Here is a 20546-nt window from a genome sequence, read left to right as displayed (position 1 = left end):
AAATTTCCCTCTCAATGCTATTTTATTAACATCCTAATATTTTTATATTTAAAAATGTTTTTCATTTTCAAAAATTTTTATTAAATATTTTTAAATTACTTTAAAATATTTTAAAATATTTTTAAATAATTTTATTTCCTTCAGGTCTTATTCTTTCACTCATGAATTACTTAAGAAATATGTTGTTTAATTTTCCTGTTGGTTTTCTATTTTAGATTGGTTTTCTATTATAGATTTCCAGTTTAATTTCATTATAGTCAGGGAACATACTGTGCATGATTACAATTCTTTTTAATATGTTAAGGTTTGTCTTATGGCCCAGAACATGGTGTCTCTTGGTGAATATTCCACGGGCATTTGAAATAAAAAAATGTGTTCTACTATTGTTGGGTAGAGCGCTATATAAATTAGTTAGATGCTGTTGGTTGGTCGAGTTGTTCAGATCTTGTATACCCTTGATGGTTTTCTCTTTAGTAATTCTATCAGTTGTTGAGAGAGAGGTGTTGAAGTCTTCAACTGAGGATTATATGTATTTCTTCTCTCAGCCCTATAAGTTTTTGTTTCAAGTATATTTGAAGCCTTTGTTGTGGTATATGAACATTTAGAATCATTATGTCTTCCTAGCAGATGGAACCTTTTATCATAATGTAACGTCTACCTTTGTGGCTAGTAATTTTCTTTGCTCTAAAGTCTACCTTATCACATATTAATATAGGTAATTCTGACTTTTTAAAATTACTGTTTGCATGGCATATTCTTTTCCATTCTCTTACTTTCAGCCTACTTACATCATTGGCTATAAAGTGAGTTTTTTTGTAGCAACATATAGCTGGGTAATTTTTTTATTTTAATTTGTTTTGAAGCTCTCTGTCTTTTGACTGGTATATTTGGGCCACTTACATTTAAAGTAATTATTCACAAGTTAGTGGTAAGTCTGACATTTTATTATCTGTTTTCTATTTATGTCCTCTGGTTCTCATTTATGTTTCCTTCTTTTTTTGGTCATCCTATGGATTATTTGAACATTTTTTAGGACTCCACCTTAATTTATTTATATTCTATCTTATTGTATTGCTTTCTAAAATTTTCACAGTGGTTGATTATATTACAACCTGTCATAAGTACGGGTATTTTAATAGCTGTAACTGTGACAATCTACTAGTATCACCATTTAACTACTTCAAATGAAAGTATAGAAACTTTACTTCCATTACGCTCCTTTAACTTACCTATTTTTAATTATTAATTTCTTGAGCATCATAAGTTTTGTTTCAGTCATCAAACATGATTTAAGAAGCTTATGAGGAAAACAATAATGTGAGGATTAATTTTATGTAACTGGGTCACAGTATGCCCAGATATTTGGTCAAATGTTATTCTGGGTGTTTCTGTGAGTTTATCTTTGGATGAATTTCACATTGTGTGTTAGGTAAAATGTAGATTTTATTCTGAAAGCAATGAAGAACATGGAAACATTTTGAACAAGAATTATATGAACAAACTTGCATAACAGATTGTACTGCCTTGCATTGTGCAGTTAGTGTTGACCACGATGACAGAGGAATCACAGTTAGAGTAATAAAGAGGGCTTATGAAATATGTTGGAAAAAGCTAACAAAGAAGAAATTTTCATTATAGGAATGTCTTTAGTTAGGATGAACATATATACACACTCAAGTGTATGCATATGTAACTGTATAAATTTTTATTGATTTGTTATATAAATGATTTAATAATACTATATCCAATTCCATCATGATTTCAAACCTTCAGTAAAATATACTACCCACAAATCTATTGATTAATGAATTTTGCAGGATTATTAAACAAGTCCACATTTCCATTAATTTTAAGCAGAGAAAAGAGAACATAGGGAGTAGTTGAGAAAAAATTAATTCCCCAAATTAAAAAAAAAAACATGGAATTAGACTGAGATTTATCCAATGGATTCCCTTTAGGAACTTATGGAAAGGCCTAGAATTACAAAAAAAAAAAAAAGTGAAAGTAGTTCTCCATGACTTCCTTTTGTCTAAAAAAGTTAAGGTGATCTCAAAATGTTGGAGAAATAAACACAAGAAACTTGAGGCTATCTATATTTTTTAAAAAGAATCAGTTACTTTAAAATTAAGGCTGTACTGAATATAATTTTTTAAAATTTTTATTCGAGTATAGCTGATTACAATATAATGTAAATTTCAGGTATCGTGTAACAGCACAATTTCCTGAAACTTTTAGATGGCTTCCATATCTTGGCTGCTATAAACAATGCTACACTGAGGTGCGTTTACCTTTTCAAATTGTGGTTTTCTCCAGATATATGTCTATGAGTGAGACTGCAGTATCATATGGTAGCACTGTTTTAGTTTTTTAAGGAACCTCCACAATGTTCTCCATTTGTACTAATTCACATTTCCACCAACAGTATAGGAGGGTTCCTTTCTCTCCACTTCTTCTCCGATATTTATTATTTGTAAACTTTTTGATGATGGCCATCCTGACTGATGTGAGATAGCTTTGATTTACATTTCTCTAATAGTCAGTGAGGTTTAGCATCTCTTCATGTGCCTTTTGGTCATCTGTATGTTTTAAGAAATGTCTCCTTTGTCAAAGATAAGGTGTCCATAAGTTCGTGGATTTATCTCTGGGCTTTCTATTCTGTTCCATTGATCTATATTTCTGTCTTTGTGCCAGTACCATACTGTCTTGGAGGCAAGGATACACAATGGAAAAAAGACAACCTCTTTAACAAGTGGTGCTGGGAAAGCTGGTCAACCACTTGTAAAAGAATGAAACTAGAACACTTTCTAACACCATACACAAAAATAAACTCAAAATGGATTAAAGATCTAAATGTAAGACCAGAAACTATAAAACTCCTAGAGGAGAACATAGGCAGAACACTCTCCGACATAAATCACAGCAAGATCCTCTATGACCCACCTCCTAGAATATTGGAAATAAAAGCAAAACTAAACAAATGGGACCTAATGAAACTTAAAAGCTTTTGCACTACAAAGGAAACTATAAGTAAGGTGAAAAGACAGCCCTCAGAATGGGAGAAAATAATAGCAAATGAAGAAACAGACAAAGGATTAATCTCAAAAATATACAAGCAACTCTTGAAGCTCAATTCCAGAAAAATAAATGACCCAATCAAAAAATGGGCCAAAGAACTAAACAGACATTTCTCCAAAGAAGACATACAGATGGCTAACAAACACATGAAAAGATGCTCCACATCACTCATTATCAGAGAAATGCAAATCAAAACCACAATGAGGTACCATTACACGCCAGTCAGGATGGCTGCTATCCAAAAGTCTACAAGCAATAAATGCTGGAGAGGGTGTGGAGAAAAGGGAACCCTCTTACACTGTTGGTGGGAATGCAAACTAGTACAGCCGCTATGGAGAACAGTGTGGAGATTTCTTAAAAAACTGGAAATAGAACTGCCATATGATCCAGCAATCCCACTTCTGGGCATACACACTGAGGAAACCAGATCTGAAAGAGACACGTGCACCCCAGTGTTCATCGCAGCACTGTTTATAATAGCCAGGACATGGAAGCAACCTAGATGCCCATCAGCAGACACATGGATAAGGAAGCTGTGGTACATATACACCATGGAATATTACTCAGCCATTAAAAAGAATTCATTTGAACCAGTTCTAATGAGATGGATGAAACTGGAGCCCATTATACAGAGTGAAGTAAGCCAGAAAGATAAAGAACATTACAGCATACTAACACATATATATGGAATTTAGAAAGATGGTAACGACAACCCTATATGCAAAACAGAAAAAGAGACACAGATGTACAGAACAGACTTTTGAACTCTGTGGGAGAAGGTGAGGGTGGGATGTTGCGAAAGAACAGCATGTATACTATCTATGGTGAAACAGGTCACCAGCCCAGGTGGGATGCATGAGACAAGTGCTCGGGCCTGGTGCACTGGGAAGACCCAGAGGAATCGGGTGGAGAGGGAGGGGGGAGGGGGGGAGGGGGGATCGGGATGGGGAATACGTGTAAATCTATTGCTGATTCATGTCAATGTATGACAAAACCCACTGAAAAAATAAATTAATTAATTAAAAAAAAAAAAGAAATGTCTATTTAGGTCTTCTGCCCATGTTTTGGTTGGGTTGTTGTTTTTTTTAATTGAGCTGTATGAGCTATTTACATATTTTGGAAATAATTCCTTATCGGTCACATTATTTGCAACCCATTCTGTAGGTTGTCTTTTCATTTTATTTATGGTTTCCTTTGCTATGCAAAAGCTTTTAAAAGCTTTTAAGTTTAATTAGGTCCCATTTGTTTCTTTTTGTTTTTATTTCCATTACTCTAGGAGACAGATCTAAAAAGATTACTACAATTCATATTGAATTTCACATCTGAATCTACAGACTGAGTAAAACAAATTCCTCCTTTTTTATGGATGGGTCTCATCCAGTCAGTTGCAGGCCTGAATAGGACAAAAGGCTGACCCTCCCCTGAGTAAGAGGGAATTCCTCCTGCCTGACTGCCTTCAACCTGAGCTATCAATTTTTTCTTGCGTTCCAACTTAAACTGAAACAGCAGTTTTTCCTGGTCTCAAGCTTTCCAGTTTTTGGACTGGAACTACACCATCAGACCTCTTGGGTCTCTTGCTTTTTGATTGTGGATCTTGGGACTTGTCAACCTCCATGATCACATGAGCCAATTCCTTTAATAAATATTCTTATATATGTATGTGTGCACATGGGCACGCACACACACACATACCCTATTGATTCTGCTTCTCTGGCGAGCCCTTACTGATACAGTTATTGTATGCACCTATATTTTTGCTTTTTCTCTGTTTAATTTTTATTGAAGTATAATTGCTTTACAATGTTTATTTCTGCTTTTTCAGTTGTTTCTCCCTTCCTGAAGCTCTAAGGTTTATTCTTTTATCATGTCCCTTCTATTTGAAAAACTTCCTTTGGTTGACCTTTAAGGGTAAACCTGCTAATGATAAATTCCTTTGTCTCTTACAAAACTTATCACGTGTGGTAACAGAAACTGACTCTCAGGCTGTATGGGGTACCTCCTTCCCTGAAGTTCCATCTAGACTTGGAGTCAGGAACAGAGGGTGCTTATAGGATTACATAGTGCCAAGGCTCAGATAGGAGAGTTTAGGGCCTGGTTGTCATCTGCACACAGGCATCTGCTGAGAGATTTTTCTTCCTGTCTGATATTTATCTTCTGGCACTGTGAGGGTGTTCCCTTGTTAACAACTATGAGGGACCTTCAGGCAGGCCTGCACTTTGCTCATGGCACACGGGAGACGTTCTCCTGCCACGACTCCAATCCCAGACGCTGGAAAAGCTGCTTCCGTGCTCCTCTCAGAAGCTCCTCTGTGGTCCTCAGGCTCATCCAGCAGCCTCTGGGCTCACTAAGCTCACAGGCAGTCAGAAGACTGCTTCAGGTCCATCTGCTCACCTTGCTAGGGATCAGGAACACCAGTCTTTGTGGACCGTTCAAAAGGGATAGAAGCCTGCAACTATTTTGTCCAAAACCAAGCATAATCGTGGTTCTCTGTTATTTCCAATTCTCCTTGGTTCTGATAGGGGAAAGGCGTAGGGATCCTTCTCACACAGATGAAGTTATTTAAGCTCTTTTTGCTTCCCCTCTAATTCTTCCTTCTGTAGCCCAGAGTGTTCTAAAATAGTTTTAGGTACATTCTAAGCATCTTCCTATTCTTCCAAAAGGAACACACTAAATTTAGTGAAAGAACTGCCAGTGGTTGAGGGTCAGTCCCCTCTTATTCAGAAAACTGCCTCAAGTCCCAACTACAACCCCGTGTACCCCACACCTAACCTGCCAACCCCAAAACCATAACAAGACCAACAGAGAGAAGAGGATGTTCCCTCTGAAGTTAACAGTTGTTGGAAGGCTATGTCTACAACTCTCCTCTGGGGAGGAGACGTGCTTCTCTTTCCCTCCCTGTGTTAATCGGCTCGGGCTATTGTAACAACATACCGCAGACTGGCTGGCTTAACAATACAGATTTATCATCTCACAGTCCTGGAGGCCAGGAGTCCAAAACGAAGGTACTGCAGGATGGGTTCTTGCTGACAGAAGGGTCAGTTCCAGGCCTCTCCCCTCAGTTTGAAGATGGTTCCCTTCTCCCTGTGTTTTCACATCATCTTCCCTATGTGTGCACCTTTCAACCCAGATTTCCCCTTTTTATAAGGACACCGGTCACGCTGGATTAGAGTCAACCCTAATGACCTTGTTTTAATTTAATTTCCTTTGTAAAGATTTCTGTCTCCAAACAAGGTCACATCCTGAAGTACTGGGGATTAGGACTCCAGTCTACCTTTTCTCTTTGAGGGGTAAGTGTAAGTCCCTAGAGCCAAGTGATGATCGCAAAGGGGAGCTTGGTGATTTGTTCCCTGATGAAGCGGCTGATTTGTCACTGAACTTGCCGGTCTCCCTGGTGCCGCCAGAGCAGGTAAGAGACATGCAGAGGGAAGCCCCCTGCCTCCGTCTACTCCACCTCCACCTGCCTGGGCCCCAGAAGCTCTAGGTTTTCAAGAAGAATGTTAGTTGTCAGGTGGATTCTGCACATGACCTCAGGCCCCAAGAGCTGGCACACAGGTGAGAGAGGAGGATCCAACCTTGCCAGGGATAACTCAGTGCGGGAGACAGAGGCACACACAGTGGAGGAATAGAGTCTTTTGCTACCAACTTAAGGGAAGCTGGAAGACACAGCTAAGTCTCAGGGACTCCCCATGTCTGTGGGACCAAAGGGAGCTCTTCATCCATCCAGGTTCTGTTAGGAGCATCTGGGACCCACAACCAGAAGAGCAATTACCTAGATGAGTGACCTGGAGGGCTGTGGTCCATGTGGTCACAGAGGGTCGGACACGACTGAGCAACGAAGCATGCACACAGGCATCATCAGGAAGAGCCCCGCAACTTTGTCACGGCTGTAGGGCAAGGCCACCCCCCACACCTCCACAATTCCAATGGGAAATAGATATTCAACTAGCCAAAACTGAGGAAAGGGACTGGAAATAAACCAAACCATGTCAGGCTTGCTGTTCATCGAGTTGAGACTCTAAACAATCAAGTGCACATGCACACATAGCAGCCCTAAAGTATATTCCGCTCCAGTTCCTGTTGTTTCACTTGGCGTGAGACTGTGGCAGTCTCCCCTTTCACTGCGTTACAGTAAACACAACTTTTAATGACTATGGTTTCTATCAATCATCTTGTAACGTGATAATATGTATTTAACCTTTTTTTCTACTGGACATTCAGGATACAGTTTGCATTTTCGAATTATAGGTTGTCATAATCATCTTTGTACATACATCTATGTCCAATTTCTATTTCAAAGAGGAGACATTATTATCCTTACTTTTTTTCAGATGGGACGATTAATGCTATCCAATTTCAGATGTTAAGTGATTTGCCTTCATCACATGCTAAACCCAAGTCTTCTGAAAATGAATCACTGACTATATTATCAGTAAATGAAAACTCTCCTTTCTGCCTAAAGTAAAACTTGAAAAGCTATTTCATTTTCTCACCCATTTTACTCTCTATTAAGAGACTGTGTTATACTAGATAATGAGTTATGTTTTATTTATAGAATATATCCATAATATTCTGTATACATCTTAGCTAAATGTATTTTATATCAGCTGGATATTTCATTAGCAAGAGAGAAAGATGGAAAAATTCATGAATTGGAGCTTCAAATATCTGTTTGCAAAACTCATTAGAGAGAGGTAGTTTACCATCACAGTAACTGTTTGTGACCACAAATATATTATAGCACATGGGTCTGAATTTAATCTGAGTTTATCACACGGTAGAAGACAGCAGCAAAGTAGTGATGAAGAATTATGGCCTCACTATTCCTTAAATATGGTTGGAACTATGATCTGCCATTTCCATGCTGTATAAACCTGAATAAATTTTATCTCTGCACCTCTGTTCCTAGTCTATAAATTAGGAATAATCTTAGTACCTACCGCAGGGTTCATGAGAAGACTAAATGAGAAAATTCCTATAAGGTTCTTATCTTAAGGACAAAACATACTCCACAGAAAATGTTCCATGAATGTTATCTACTAATATTACTTCTTTTAGAAACCACAGGTTAACCTCCATTTAAACATAGATATTGGATTCAGGGTTATTTACCCTCTGATGTAGATACAAGAAAGTCATCAGTTTTTACCCTCAGTTCAGTTCAGTTACTCTGTCGTTTCCGACTCTTTGCAACCCCATGAACCGCAGCACGCCAGGCCTCCCTGTCCATCACCAACTCCCGGAGTTTACTCAAACTCATGTCCGTTGAGTCGGTGATGCCATCCAACCATCTCATCCTCTGTCATCCCCTTCCCCTCCTGCCCTCAATCTTTCCCAGCATCAGGGTCTTTTCAAATGAGTCAGCTCTTCGCATGAGGTGGCCAAAGTATTACAGTTTCAGCTTCAACAATACCAACTGTATTTTTAACATGTAAATACAAATACATTAATGCATCTGCAAATATTTATAAAAATTATCATCATAATAAGTAAACAGAATTATAATAAAGGGCTTCCCTGGTGGCTCAGTTGGTAAAGGATCCACCTGCAGTACAGGAGACCTGGGTTTGATCCCTGGGTTGGGAAATCCCCTGGAGGAGGGCATGGCAACCCACTCTAATATTCTTGCCTGGAGAATCCCCATGGACAGAGGAGCCTGGTGGGCTACAGCCCACGGGGTCACAAAGAGTCAGACATGACTGAGCGACTAAGCACAGCAGATTATAATATATGTGTCTTTTATCTTATATCCTGGTAAGTCCCTTTATGTTCTTTCACAACATGATAAATATTGACTGAGGAAAATAATGAAATTAAGTCATATACTGGGTAAACAGGAGTTAGGTTTAGCTTGAAATACAAAACTGATTACAGCAAACACACACAAGCCATTTTTGCTGGAGCTCAACATGGATCATGATATAACTTCATGAAATCAAACACTGTGTAACAGGACCAAGTGAAATCCCAACAAAGGGCCGCACGCAGCACCCCACTTCAAGCTGAAGCCTCATTACCAAAGCAAGCGCTTGCTAGAGAGGAATCTGGAGCTTTCTCCCACTTTTAGGAGGAGGATTATTCTGGCCTCCCAGGTAAATCTGTGGAGGATACCGACTTTCTACAGAAATCTTCACCGTGGAAAACAGTACACTTCACATTTTCTTTAGTTGTGTCACAGATGAGGCTACCCAAAGACCAGCAATGGGGAGGCAGCAGCCTTGCCCAAGGATATAGGATTTGTAAGACTGTGAAGAAATCTGGGCAGATTCAGGAATGTGGAAATCCCTAAGCCTCCCCCTCTGCCCAGCCCACAGGGAAGGGTGAGAGGCAAGAGGCAGGGACAGAGCTTGCCGTGGCGCTGGACCTCAGAAGTAAGCCTTGTTGGTTTTGGCAATGCCTATTCCCGTTGTTAGAACACGGCCGGCATGCTGCTGCCAACTCCCTAAAAGAATATAAGGCTTGTAGCGCAGAAGATGAATGCTCCTTTCCTGCATCACACGGTGTTACAAATAAAGCTGGAGCTTTTTATATACCATCTAATAGTATGCTACTCAATGGAAAGCAGACGAAGGAGACGAAAGAAAGCCTCATTTTGCAGAGAGGAGAAAAAAATGGACATCACCATCCATTTGAAGCACATTTCAAAATATGTCAAGGAATGTTTGCATACTATGGAGATAGAGAATTAAGCCTACAAGCCAACATACAAATTGTACGTGTGTGTGTGTATATATATATTTGTGTGTGTGTGCATATATATATATATATGTATATATTTGTGCCTAGTATAATATAGATTAATAGCAATTTAAAACGTATCCTGAGAAGTAACAAATAGCTCTTGGATTTACCTGTAGGAAGAAGCATATACACTGTTGTGGCAGTTTTAAGGTGAAAGATAAGCCATGCTCTAAATCCTTCACTTTCTAGAGCAGAGCATTTCTCCCAGCAGGAAGTGGGGCCCCAGGCCCCCACCTACCTGTGCTGGTGTGGGTACCGGGGCTGGCTGGGGGTGGTGGCGCGGAACCCTGGGCTGGGGATGAGGGCTGTCCATCACTCAGCTGCTTGACTCGCTTGCGGTGAGACTTGCCATTGTAATGGACCTGGGCCTGGGCTTCAGAGTTCAGCTGGATGTTGCACACCTCACAGAAGGAGAAGAGAATCTTCTTTTTCTCTTTACTCAGCTGGTCCTCAGGCCTGTCGTTCTTTATCCCCTTTTCTTCAAAGCCCCTTAGAAAAGTTGCCATATTCATAATTCCATCTTCAGAGTAGTTGTCAGGGCTTAAGGAATACTTCATACCTTAAAAAAAGTACAAGTGCTTGTAAAATATATGCCTTTTTCTTTTCTAGTATGATTATGATTAGTTTTCATGGTATGGCTTAAGCTAAAGTCTCCCAGCTACTCAGGAGTCATGCTTGGGAAAAAATCACCCAAAGCACTTAGCTGAGCAGATATGATCTGTGACATGTGCTCCCCCTATCTGGAGCCTTTTCCACTCCATCCTTGTCTCCTTCTCCCATCACCTCTCTATTCTTTTGCCCTGTTAACTCCTGCCTACCCTGAGACCTTAGCTGGTGCATTACTCCCTCCAGGAAAGTTTTCCCTGGAAATAAGCAGATTCCTGTCTACTTGCTGACACAGTGCTAAGTGACCTCCTTTCAGCACACCTCTCACCCCATGCACTGCATATGTGTGTGTGCACTTATTTGGTTTATGTTTGTTTCCCCAACAGAGTGTGAACTCTGGTGGTGGGGAGCATAAACCTCATTTCTGGATATCCCTTGGGCCTAGAACTGCATCTTTCACATAACAGACATTCAAATATCTGTTTAAGGAAAGGATAAAGGATGCTATGAATCCATACTGTCAGAAAGGATATGTGTAGACACAGAGGTATATATAATACACACACACACCCCTCCACACCTGCTGACAAATAAATGCTCTAACTTGGGGAGGAGGTGAACAGCAAAGACTAAAACACATTATGTCTGGAACTTACATTGGGTTGTATTCCAAAAGCCCCTTTATAAGTCAGCCAGTGAGAATTTGAACATATCCTCTCATAGATGTAGTGAAGCAAATTGTTTTTAGGTGTCCAGATTAGCCCATAAACATCAATTTAGGCTTTGATGAGGCTGAAATGCAGAACATCTGAAATACAAAATAATAGGAATACGATATATGGTAATCCAATAATTGAAAGATAGAAAAAAGTAAAACAGACTAAGATAAAATTTGGTTTAAGTGCTGATTTTCATTTATCTAGATAAGGATAAAATGATAAATTATAATCTAAGTAAAGATTTTAAAGGAGCCTTTCCAGTACCTGAAGAACCTTGGGCAATGAAGATAGCCTTGGCTTTTTATTTTGTTCAGTTCCACTATAACATATCCTTTTTCATTTTTAGTTAAGACCAATATTACCAGTGTTTTGTACATATCGGTGTGACTATTACAATATTCTTGGTTCTCAACTAGAATAAAGATAAACATACTCTCATAGAGGAAAGAGGAGAATGATATTCAAAGAATATTTGGGCAAAAACTAAAGAAAAGGGATATCCATGAAAAAGATTTGGCTGAGGTGGACCTTAGCGTGCCATGAGGGATGAAGTGTTCAGACAAAGGGAGGATCGTAGCTTGTGAGGGAGTCTGCCTGTGGGAAAAACTCCAAGATACTGGTCTGAGCAGCTGATTGATCCAATTTGGCTTGCAGCTCTAGGGAGAAGCAACTAAAGACTAGTCCAAATTTGGAGCACTCACCAGTTAAATGTTCAAAATTCAGAAAATAAATTACAGTACAGGGTATGACCATAGCGATATTGATTTCATGTATCCAGTATGCCAAGAACTTCTTTACACTAACACACCTTTTTGTAAACTGCCATATGCATTATACCATATGCCAAACCATAACCTTCACAGAACTGTTAGAATGTTACTAATTTTGATGTGTCAGACCTCACTGGTTCATAAATACTTTACCCTGGTGCCACCAATTTAAGGAACTCTTTATTTCACAAAACTTTCTAAATGAATCAATTCCTTTCAGCTCTTCAAATAGACCATTTTCTTCCTTAAAACCTATTCAGACTACACAAAAAACAGGTTTAAGCAATTCCTATAACTGAGTTACAAAACATAATTCTGTTACAATTGAAATGTGATTTGAACTGCCCATATATCAATATTTTTTGCTTTAGTCCCTAATCGAAAATGCTATGGTGTCACAAAGCCCTTTTCCACATAAACCTTTAGAAAATATTAGTGCCATAAAAGTTATGTTCAAACATATTACTTTGTACTCTGTCCTAAAATATTAAAATTTATCATAAAAATTACTGAACTAAATGATAAAAAGAATAATTTTGAAAATAAACTTGTCATTAAAATATTATGCCTTGCTTAAAAAACTAATCTACTGTAAAACATAAGGAAAACCAATAACTTTTAACTTTGCAAAGTGAGGTCAGGCATCATCTCACTGAATCATTGAAATCTAAGTATTAAATTTCACCTCAAGCAATGAATATCCTTGACTCAGCTGAGTAATGATGACACTTCCATCTGAAAGTTTAACTTATCTGGAGGTCTGTGGACTTGCCCATGTTCCTAATTAACGTATGGTATTTCACAGAAACAGAATTTACATCATATGCTCCCTTTTAAATTTGAAATCTAAAAAATGACTTCTTTGTATTATAAAAGATATAGTCAGCTTACCAATGCTTTCTGACAGTCATTTGTCCTAGAAATAAGTTGTGCTTTAGATTTATTTACCTGTTTTAAGTGGTAAGAAAGGTACCTTTAAAATGAAATAAATGGCTATTCTGGAATTCCCTTGCAACCTCTGCATAATGCCAGAACCTTCATAACTTTGATCCCTATTTTACTTTCTCATTTACAGATGATCTCCCAAGCCTCCAACACCGTGTCTGTGGGCCACTCTAGGGAGGACACGATGCCTGCGGGCAGGGTGTGCATTCTGTGCACCAAGTCCCAATTGATTAGTCCTGTGCTGGCTTCAGCATACTGCCTTCCCCTTAGGAGAAAAAGAAGTTCAGCCCCTGTTAACAGCCACGTGCAATCAGAACATATTTAATTCCAGAGGTTTGGGGAAAAGGATCTAGAGGTAGTATTGAAGCAAGATATCAGAATCTCAGCATCTACTTTTGGTCTGAGATGAGACAATTTCTAAGCTACGTGTGGTGAAAACATTTATAATGTCATCCTTTTGGCTAAGGGGAAGGTAATAGTTTAAGAAAAGAAAAAAAAAATCCCACTTTCTATTTTGAAGTGTTTTTATCAGACTATCTTAAATTACATGTTTCACTTGCATAGGGGAGAAGGACCTTGAGAGGTATCCAATTTTAAACAGAGCTGTGGGCAGTGCTCTGCTCTGGATAGTTTGGTTACATGAAGGTAAGAGAGGTCAAGACAATCATAGCAAGTATTCTATGTCTTTTTTGTACTATTTTATCAGGTTAGATGACCAAGCATTTAACATCCATGACAGAATAAGATATTTTGGTACAGGTCAAGGAATAAGAAAGTTGTTCCTTGAGTTACTGCTTTGGGGAAAAGACAGGATGGGATAGTCGTGTGCATGCTCAGTTGCTTTAGTCGTGTCCGACTCTTTGCAGCCTTATGGACTGTGGCCCACCAGGCTCCTCTGTCCATGGAATTTCCAAGCAAGAACACTGGAGCGGGTTGTCCTTTCTTCCTCCAGGGGATCTTCTCAACCCAGGGATCAAACCCATGCCTCCTACGTCTCCTGCATTGCAGGCGGATTCTTTGCCGCTGAGCCATCATGGAAGCCCTGATGGGATAGTCAGTAACTATCTAAAAGTGAAGTGAAGTGAAATGAAGTCACTCAGTCGTGTCCAACTCTTTGCGACCTCATGGACTGTAGCCTACCAGGCTCCTCCGTCCATGGCATTTTCCAGAATACTGCAGTGGGTTGCCATTAGAGTGATTTTTAAATAATCAAGATGCAACATGTCAGGATATTTTATACTAACAACTTTCTCTAAAATTGGCCCTGACCTGTGTAGCTATCCAATTATCTTATGTAATAAATTTAAACAAAAAGCAACTGATTCAGAGGTAAAGACTGGAAGCCACAGGAAGAATGTAAATACATCTTACCTTAGAAACAAGAATGGTCTGAGATCGCTGAATTTCAAATTTTACTATACTGTTACACTATACCGAACTGGGGATCATTTCAGGTTCATAAACTCATCTTTAGGGAAAGTACTGTTCTTGTCATGAATATTTTATGGAGAGACCACACTTCTTTGGAAGGGTAGGATTACCACAAAAGGAAAACATTGTTCCACCGTGAGTCTTACTACAAGATTGATGAGAGCAGGAAGTAGATACAGCCTGTGACTGCCTCTGGGCCTAGGGGACAGGGGACCTGTATGCAGGTATGAGAAACTTATTTCAGGTATTCCATTTGTGGGGAGGTAAACTGATTCCCGAGACAGAGACCAGCCTGAGACTGGGCAGAGAAGGCTGAACAAGAGAGAATGCCTATGGAGGGCTTTGGTCTGTGAACTCAGAGAATTTTAACATCCAGGAACAACTGTCAGATTCTCTATCTGTGTTGCCTTTTTTAAAAAAAATTCTGAAGTCATCAGTGAAATCATGCAAACATCACAGCTGATGAGGAAATTGTGTGAGAGTTTGGAATGACCCTGAGGTTAAAGACATCCATGGGAGAACAGCAGCAAGGGGCTTAAGGATGTCAGTGACTGGCAAAAGAATGATGCATGGTCTAGAACCAAACAACTAGTTAAGATGTCAATTAACCACTAGCTTGGGCTATCGCAGGGATTCAAAAAAATCATGCAAGAAGGGCAAGCTGGTAAAATACTGGAATTCTTACCCCAAGGAGAGTAGAGATTTGAACTATTTTGGATAAGCTAACGTGAAGGGTAAATAGACTGGGGCATTTGAGTTACCTAAAGATAAGTAAAACAAGGTTGGTTTATGCTCATTCATTATTTCTATATCTTAAACCAGCTAGAAGGCTAGCACTTAGAAGATGCTCCATAAATGTTTAGTAAAACAAAATAGTTGCTATAATTAATTCAGCTGAAGTACAACTTCAAACAAGACCTGCTAGTTAAATTGGTCTTGGCTTTCAGAAGACCCCATAGTTGTATGTCTATGTAGATCAATGTCTTCACTGACACCTTTAATCTTCTGAGTGGTTCAAGTTACCATTATGCACAAATAGTATCATAATGTCAATAATGAGAACAAGGAATGTATTTTACTCTTAGTGCCAGAAGATCAATTCCAAATATATATATTTACATTTCAAATAAAACTAGAATTGAAAATATCCTTATATGTTTAGTACACTGAGATTCTATCAGAAGTAAAAATGCATGTTTCTTATTGCAAGAATAAAAAGTTACAATAATTAGTGTTAATTATGAAACTGTTATTTTATACAAAAATAATTACTGAAATATTTCAATCAGTTAAATAGAGAAATTGACTGACAACTAAATCCAGCACTAGTTCTACAACAGTAGACAGAATATGTACTTATTTTGAGGTATAAATATTTATTATCTGATAAGTCAAAAAATGATAGAAATTAGATCACATCATGATTCTAAACTTTGTAGAATTATGTGCTACATTTGCTTTCATGATGTTAAACCAATCATCTTTAAGCATAATATTTAGTTTTTATTTATTTAATTCCACTTGGGAATGAATCATTTTGGGAAAAGATCCTACTTGGGATTCTTCTCACTTTCTGAGAATAATGCAAAAGGCCAGCATTGTTACCTCAAAATTATTACCTCAAGGAGACAGTAATTAAATAATACTTAATTTATTATATGATGGGCTTCCCTGATAGCTCAGTTGGGAAAGAATCCATCCACAATGCAGGAGAACCTGGTTCAATTCCCGGGTTGGGAAGATCTGCTGGAGAAGGGATAGGCTACCCACTCCTGTATTCTTGGGCTTCCCTTGTGGCTCAGCTGGCAAAGAATCTGCCTGCAATGCGGGAGACCTGGGTTCGAACTCTAGGTTGGAGAGATCAAAATTATTACCTCAAAGAGATAGTAGTTCAATAATACTCAAATTTATTATATGATACAATTTTCTGCTTCCATATCTCAAAAGTCATTTTGAATGATGGTACTGGGCCTTAATTTTAGGCAAATATTGATTTTAACATTTGTTTTTTGGTGATGCACCAACACAAGAGAAGTCTCTACACATGGACATCACCAGATGGCCAACACTAAAATCAGATTGAATATATTCTTTGCAGCCAAAGATGGAGAAGCTCTATACAGTCAGCAAAAACAAGACCAGGAGCTGACTGTGGCTCAGATCATGAACTCCTTATTGTCAAATTCAGACTTAAATTGAATAAAGTGGGAAAACCACTAGACCATTCAGGAATGACCTAAATCAAATCCCTTATGATTAAACAGTGGAAGTGAGAAATAGATTCAAGGGATTAGATCTGATAGACAGAGTGCTTAAAGAACTATGGACGAAGGTTCATGACATTGTACAGGAGACAGGGATCAAGACCATCCCCATGGAAAAGAAATGCAAAAAGGCAAAATGGCTGTCTGAGAAGGCCTTACAAATAGCTGTGGAAAGAAGAGAAACAAAAAGCAAAGGAGAAAAGGAAAGATATAAGCATCTGAATGCAGAGTTCCAAAGAATAGCAAGGAGATATAAGAATGCCTTCCTCAACAATCAAAGCAAAGAAATAGAGGAAAACAATAGAATGGGAAAGACTAGAGGTCTCGTCAAAAAAATTAGAGATACCAAGGGAACATTTCATGCAAAGATGGGCTCAATAAAGGACAGAAATGGTATGGACCTAACAGAAGCAGAAAATATTAAGAAGAGGTGGCAAGAATACACAGAAGAACTATACAAAAAAGATCTTCACGACCCAGATAATCACGATGGTGTGATCACTCACACTCACCTAGAGCCAGACATCCTGGAATGTGAAGTCAAGTGGGCCTTAGGAAGCATCACTACGAACAAAGCTAGTGGAGGTGATGGAATTCCAGTTGAGCTATTTCAATCCTAACAGATGATGCTGTGAAAGTGCTGCACTCAATATGTCAGCAAAATTAGAAAACTCAGCAGTGGCCACAGGACTGAAAAAGGTCAGTTTTCATTCCAATCCCAAAAAAGGCAATGCCAAAGAATGCTCAAACTACCGCACAATTGCACTCATCTCACATGCTAGTAAAGTAATGCTCAAAATTCTCCAAGCCAGGCTTCAGCAATATGTGAACTGTGAACTTCCAGATGTTCAAGCTGATTTTAGAAAAAGCAGAGGAACCAGAGATCAAATTGCCAAATCCACTGGATCATCGAAAAAGCAAGAGAGTTCCAGAGAAACATCTATTTCTGCTTTATTGACTATGCCAAAGCCTTTGACTGTGTGGATCACAACAAACTGTGGAAAATTCTTCAAGAGATGCGAATACCAGAACACCTGACCTGCCTTGAGAAATCTGTATGCAGGTCAAGAAGCAACAATTAGAATGAGGCATGGAACAACAGACTGGTTCCAAATAGGAAAAGGAGTACATCAAGGCTGTATATTGTCACCCTGCTTATTTAACTTATATGCAGAGTACATCATGAGAAACGCTGGGCTGGAGGAAGCACAAGTTGGAATCAAGACTGCCGGAAGAAATATCAATAACCTCAGATATGCAGATGCCACCACCCTTATGGCAGAAAGTGAAGAAGAACTAAAGATCCTCTTGATGAAAGTGAAAGAGGAGAGTGAAAAAGTTGGCTTAAAGCTCAACATTCAGAAAACGAAGATCATGGCATCTGGTCTCATCACTTCATGGCAAATAGATGGGGAAACAATGGCTGACTTTATTTTTCGGGGCTCCAAAATCACTGCAGATGGTGACTGCAGCCATAAAATTAAAAGACGCTTACTCCTTGAAAGGAAAGTTATGACCAACCTAGATAGCATATTAAAAAGCAGAAACATCACTTTGCCAACAAAAGTCCGTCTAGTCAAGGCTATGGTTTTTCCAGTAGTCATGTATGGATGTGAGAGTTGGACGGTGAAGAAAGCTGAGCACAGAAGAATTGATGCTTTTGAACTGTGGTGTTGGAGAAGACTCTTGAGAGTCCCTTGGACTGCAAGGAGATCCAACCAGTCCATCCTAAAGGAGATCAGTCCTGGGTGTTCATTGGAAGGACTGATGTTGAAGCTGAAACTCCAATACTTTGGCCACCTGATGCGAAGAGCTGACTCACTGGAAAAGACCCTGATACTGGGAAAGATTGAGGGCAGGTGGAGAAGGGGATGACAGAGGATGAGATGGTTGGATGGCATCACTGACTCAATGGACATGAGTTTGGGTGAACTCCGGGAGTTGCTGATGGACAGGAAGGCCTGGCGTGCTGCAGTTCATGGGGTCACAGGGAGTCGGACATGACTGAGCGACTGAACTGAACTGATGCACCAGAAGGTATACATATCAAGCCCTAGAGACAGAAATACTTATTGACTTGGCTACACAGTCTTTATAGTGAGAAAGCCTGGATTCCATTCTCTCTCTGCCTGGTCTGAGACAGCAACAGAACACAGGAGAGGGAACTTCAAATCATGATGACCTGGACAAAGGCAGACTCTGCAGCCCCACTTCTACCGTAAACACTTTCCTGAGCAGTCCTTGGAATCATTCCAGCAGCTCAACATCTGAGTCTGTGCATGAAGCTGGAAGCAGCTCTCCTGGCTCCTTGAGATTCTTGCCAACACTCCTTCCAGGCATGGAAGGGAATGCAAGCAATTCAAGAGATGCCCACATGAGTCAGACCTGCCCACCACGAAAGAAATATTATCTCCACTCATTGAACTCTCAGGTCATCTTAAAAAGCTTACAAACAACCAGTGGTAGTCTCTGGCTTTTGCCACATGGGAGGGTGTAGAGTAAAGGCTCAGACGGTAAAGTGTCTGCCTGTAGTGCGGGAGACCCGGCTTTGATCCCTGGGTTGGGAAGATCCCCTGGAGAGGGAAATGGCGACCCACTCGAGTACTCTTGCCTGGAAAATTCCATGGACTGAGGAGCCTGGTAGGGTATAGTCCATGGGGTCGCAAAGAGTCGGACACAACTCAGCGACTTCACAGAGTAAAACTAAAGGGATCACATAACACACGGTAGTTTCTTTCCAGTCATAATCTCTATACATACTATCTAGACACTGTTATACTTATTGCACTGTTCACCCATTAAAAGTAAGTTACATCAATTTTAAAAATTTTGGAAAATACAAAGATCAGAAAAGACTCGGAGAAAATCTTCCACACTCCTGTCATTCAAAGTGAACTACCTTTGCTGTTTATTTCTAGCCTTTTAAAACGCATATATTGGTTTCAAAGAGCTATGGTTGGATAACAGACACTTGGTAAGAGTTCAAATATGTAAATATATTAGAAGCTGAGCTCTTAGATTGACTATATTTACCTACATATTGATTAACAAAGAGTTAAATTCTCCCCCTCTGGTGCAGAGAAGAAAAACAGTGCAGTTAACATCTTTAGTAGAGAGCTGCCCTGGTCCACGCAGTCTGAGGGGAGGTAATGTCTGAGGTAAGAACTAAAGGACAAACAGGAGTAAATGGAAGAACATTCCAGATAAAGGAGATCACAAGAGCAAAGGTCAAGAAGGAGGAGGAAATACGGCAGGTCTGACAAAGTGAAGGCAGCCCAGTCCATCCAGAGCAGAAAGAGCGAGGGGGAATGGAATGAGCTAAGCTGGGGCCAGGTAATGAGAACCCTTGCAACCAAAGAGAGGCGCTGGTCTAGGGAATGGGCAGAGCATTTTAAACTAGACGATTGGGATGAACAGGTTTGACTTGTGAGAAGATCACTTGGCCTTCAGAGTGGATAAAAGATGTGGTGCAAAGTAAGGAGGTGGTCACATGAATATGGATACATTCAGAAATCATTCAAGCAAGAGAAAATGGTTGGTGGATACTGATGGTGACCCCAGAGGGGAAAAGTGGGTAGATTCAAAAACCTTGAGGAAAAAAAAATCAAGAGGACCTAGTGATTGCTTAAATGGGACTGGGGAAAGAGAGAGGGATTGGTGCCAAGGATAACTCGGTGGTTCTAAACCCTGATCTGTATTAAAAATATCTGGTTCAAAATAGCATTCTGTATTAAAAATATCTTGTTCAAAATAGCATTCTGTATTAAAAATATCTTGTTCAAAATAGCATTCAGTTTAGTTCACTCACTCAGTTGTGTCCAACTCTTTGCAACCCCATGGAAGCACACTGTCTTCCATGTCCATCACCAACTCCCAGAGCTTGCTCAAACTCATGTCCATCAAGTCAGTGATGCCAACCAACCATCTCATCTTCTGTCGTCCTCTTCTCCTCCTGCCTTCAATCTTTCCCAGCATTGGGGTCTTTTCCAACGAGTCAG

General features: G+C 39.5%; 1 protein-coding gene across 3 annotated transcripts in view; it reads right to left on the bottom strand.

Annotated features, from left to right (window-relative positions):
- ZNF385B (zinc finger protein 385B) overlaps positions 1-11211 on the bottom strand; it is a 337178-nt gene extending 325967 nt beyond the window's left edge. For all 3 annotated transcript variants that reach the window (XM_043894304.1, XM_043894306.1, XM_043894305.1), the window contains exons 1-2: positions 11076-11211; positions 10052-10372 (exon numbers count right to left, since the gene is read on the bottom strand). In XM_043894304.1, the coding sequence (XP_043750239.1) occupies positions 10052-10370 (319 nt within the window). In that variant the 5' untranslated portion in view covers positions 10371-10372; positions 11076-11211. The remainder of the gene's footprint in view (positions 1-10051; positions 10373-11075) is intronic.
- Positions 11212-20546: the final 9335 nt, after the last annotated feature.

This window comes from Cervus elaphus, chromosome 33 (genome assembly GCF_910594005.1).
Source record: "Cervus elaphus chromosome 33, mCerEla1.1, whole genome shotgun sequence".
Classification (NCBI taxonomy): Eukaryota; Metazoa; Chordata; class Mammalia; order Artiodactyla; family Cervidae; genus Cervus; species Cervus elaphus.
This window is presented reverse-complemented; position numbering and strand designations above follow the sequence as displayed.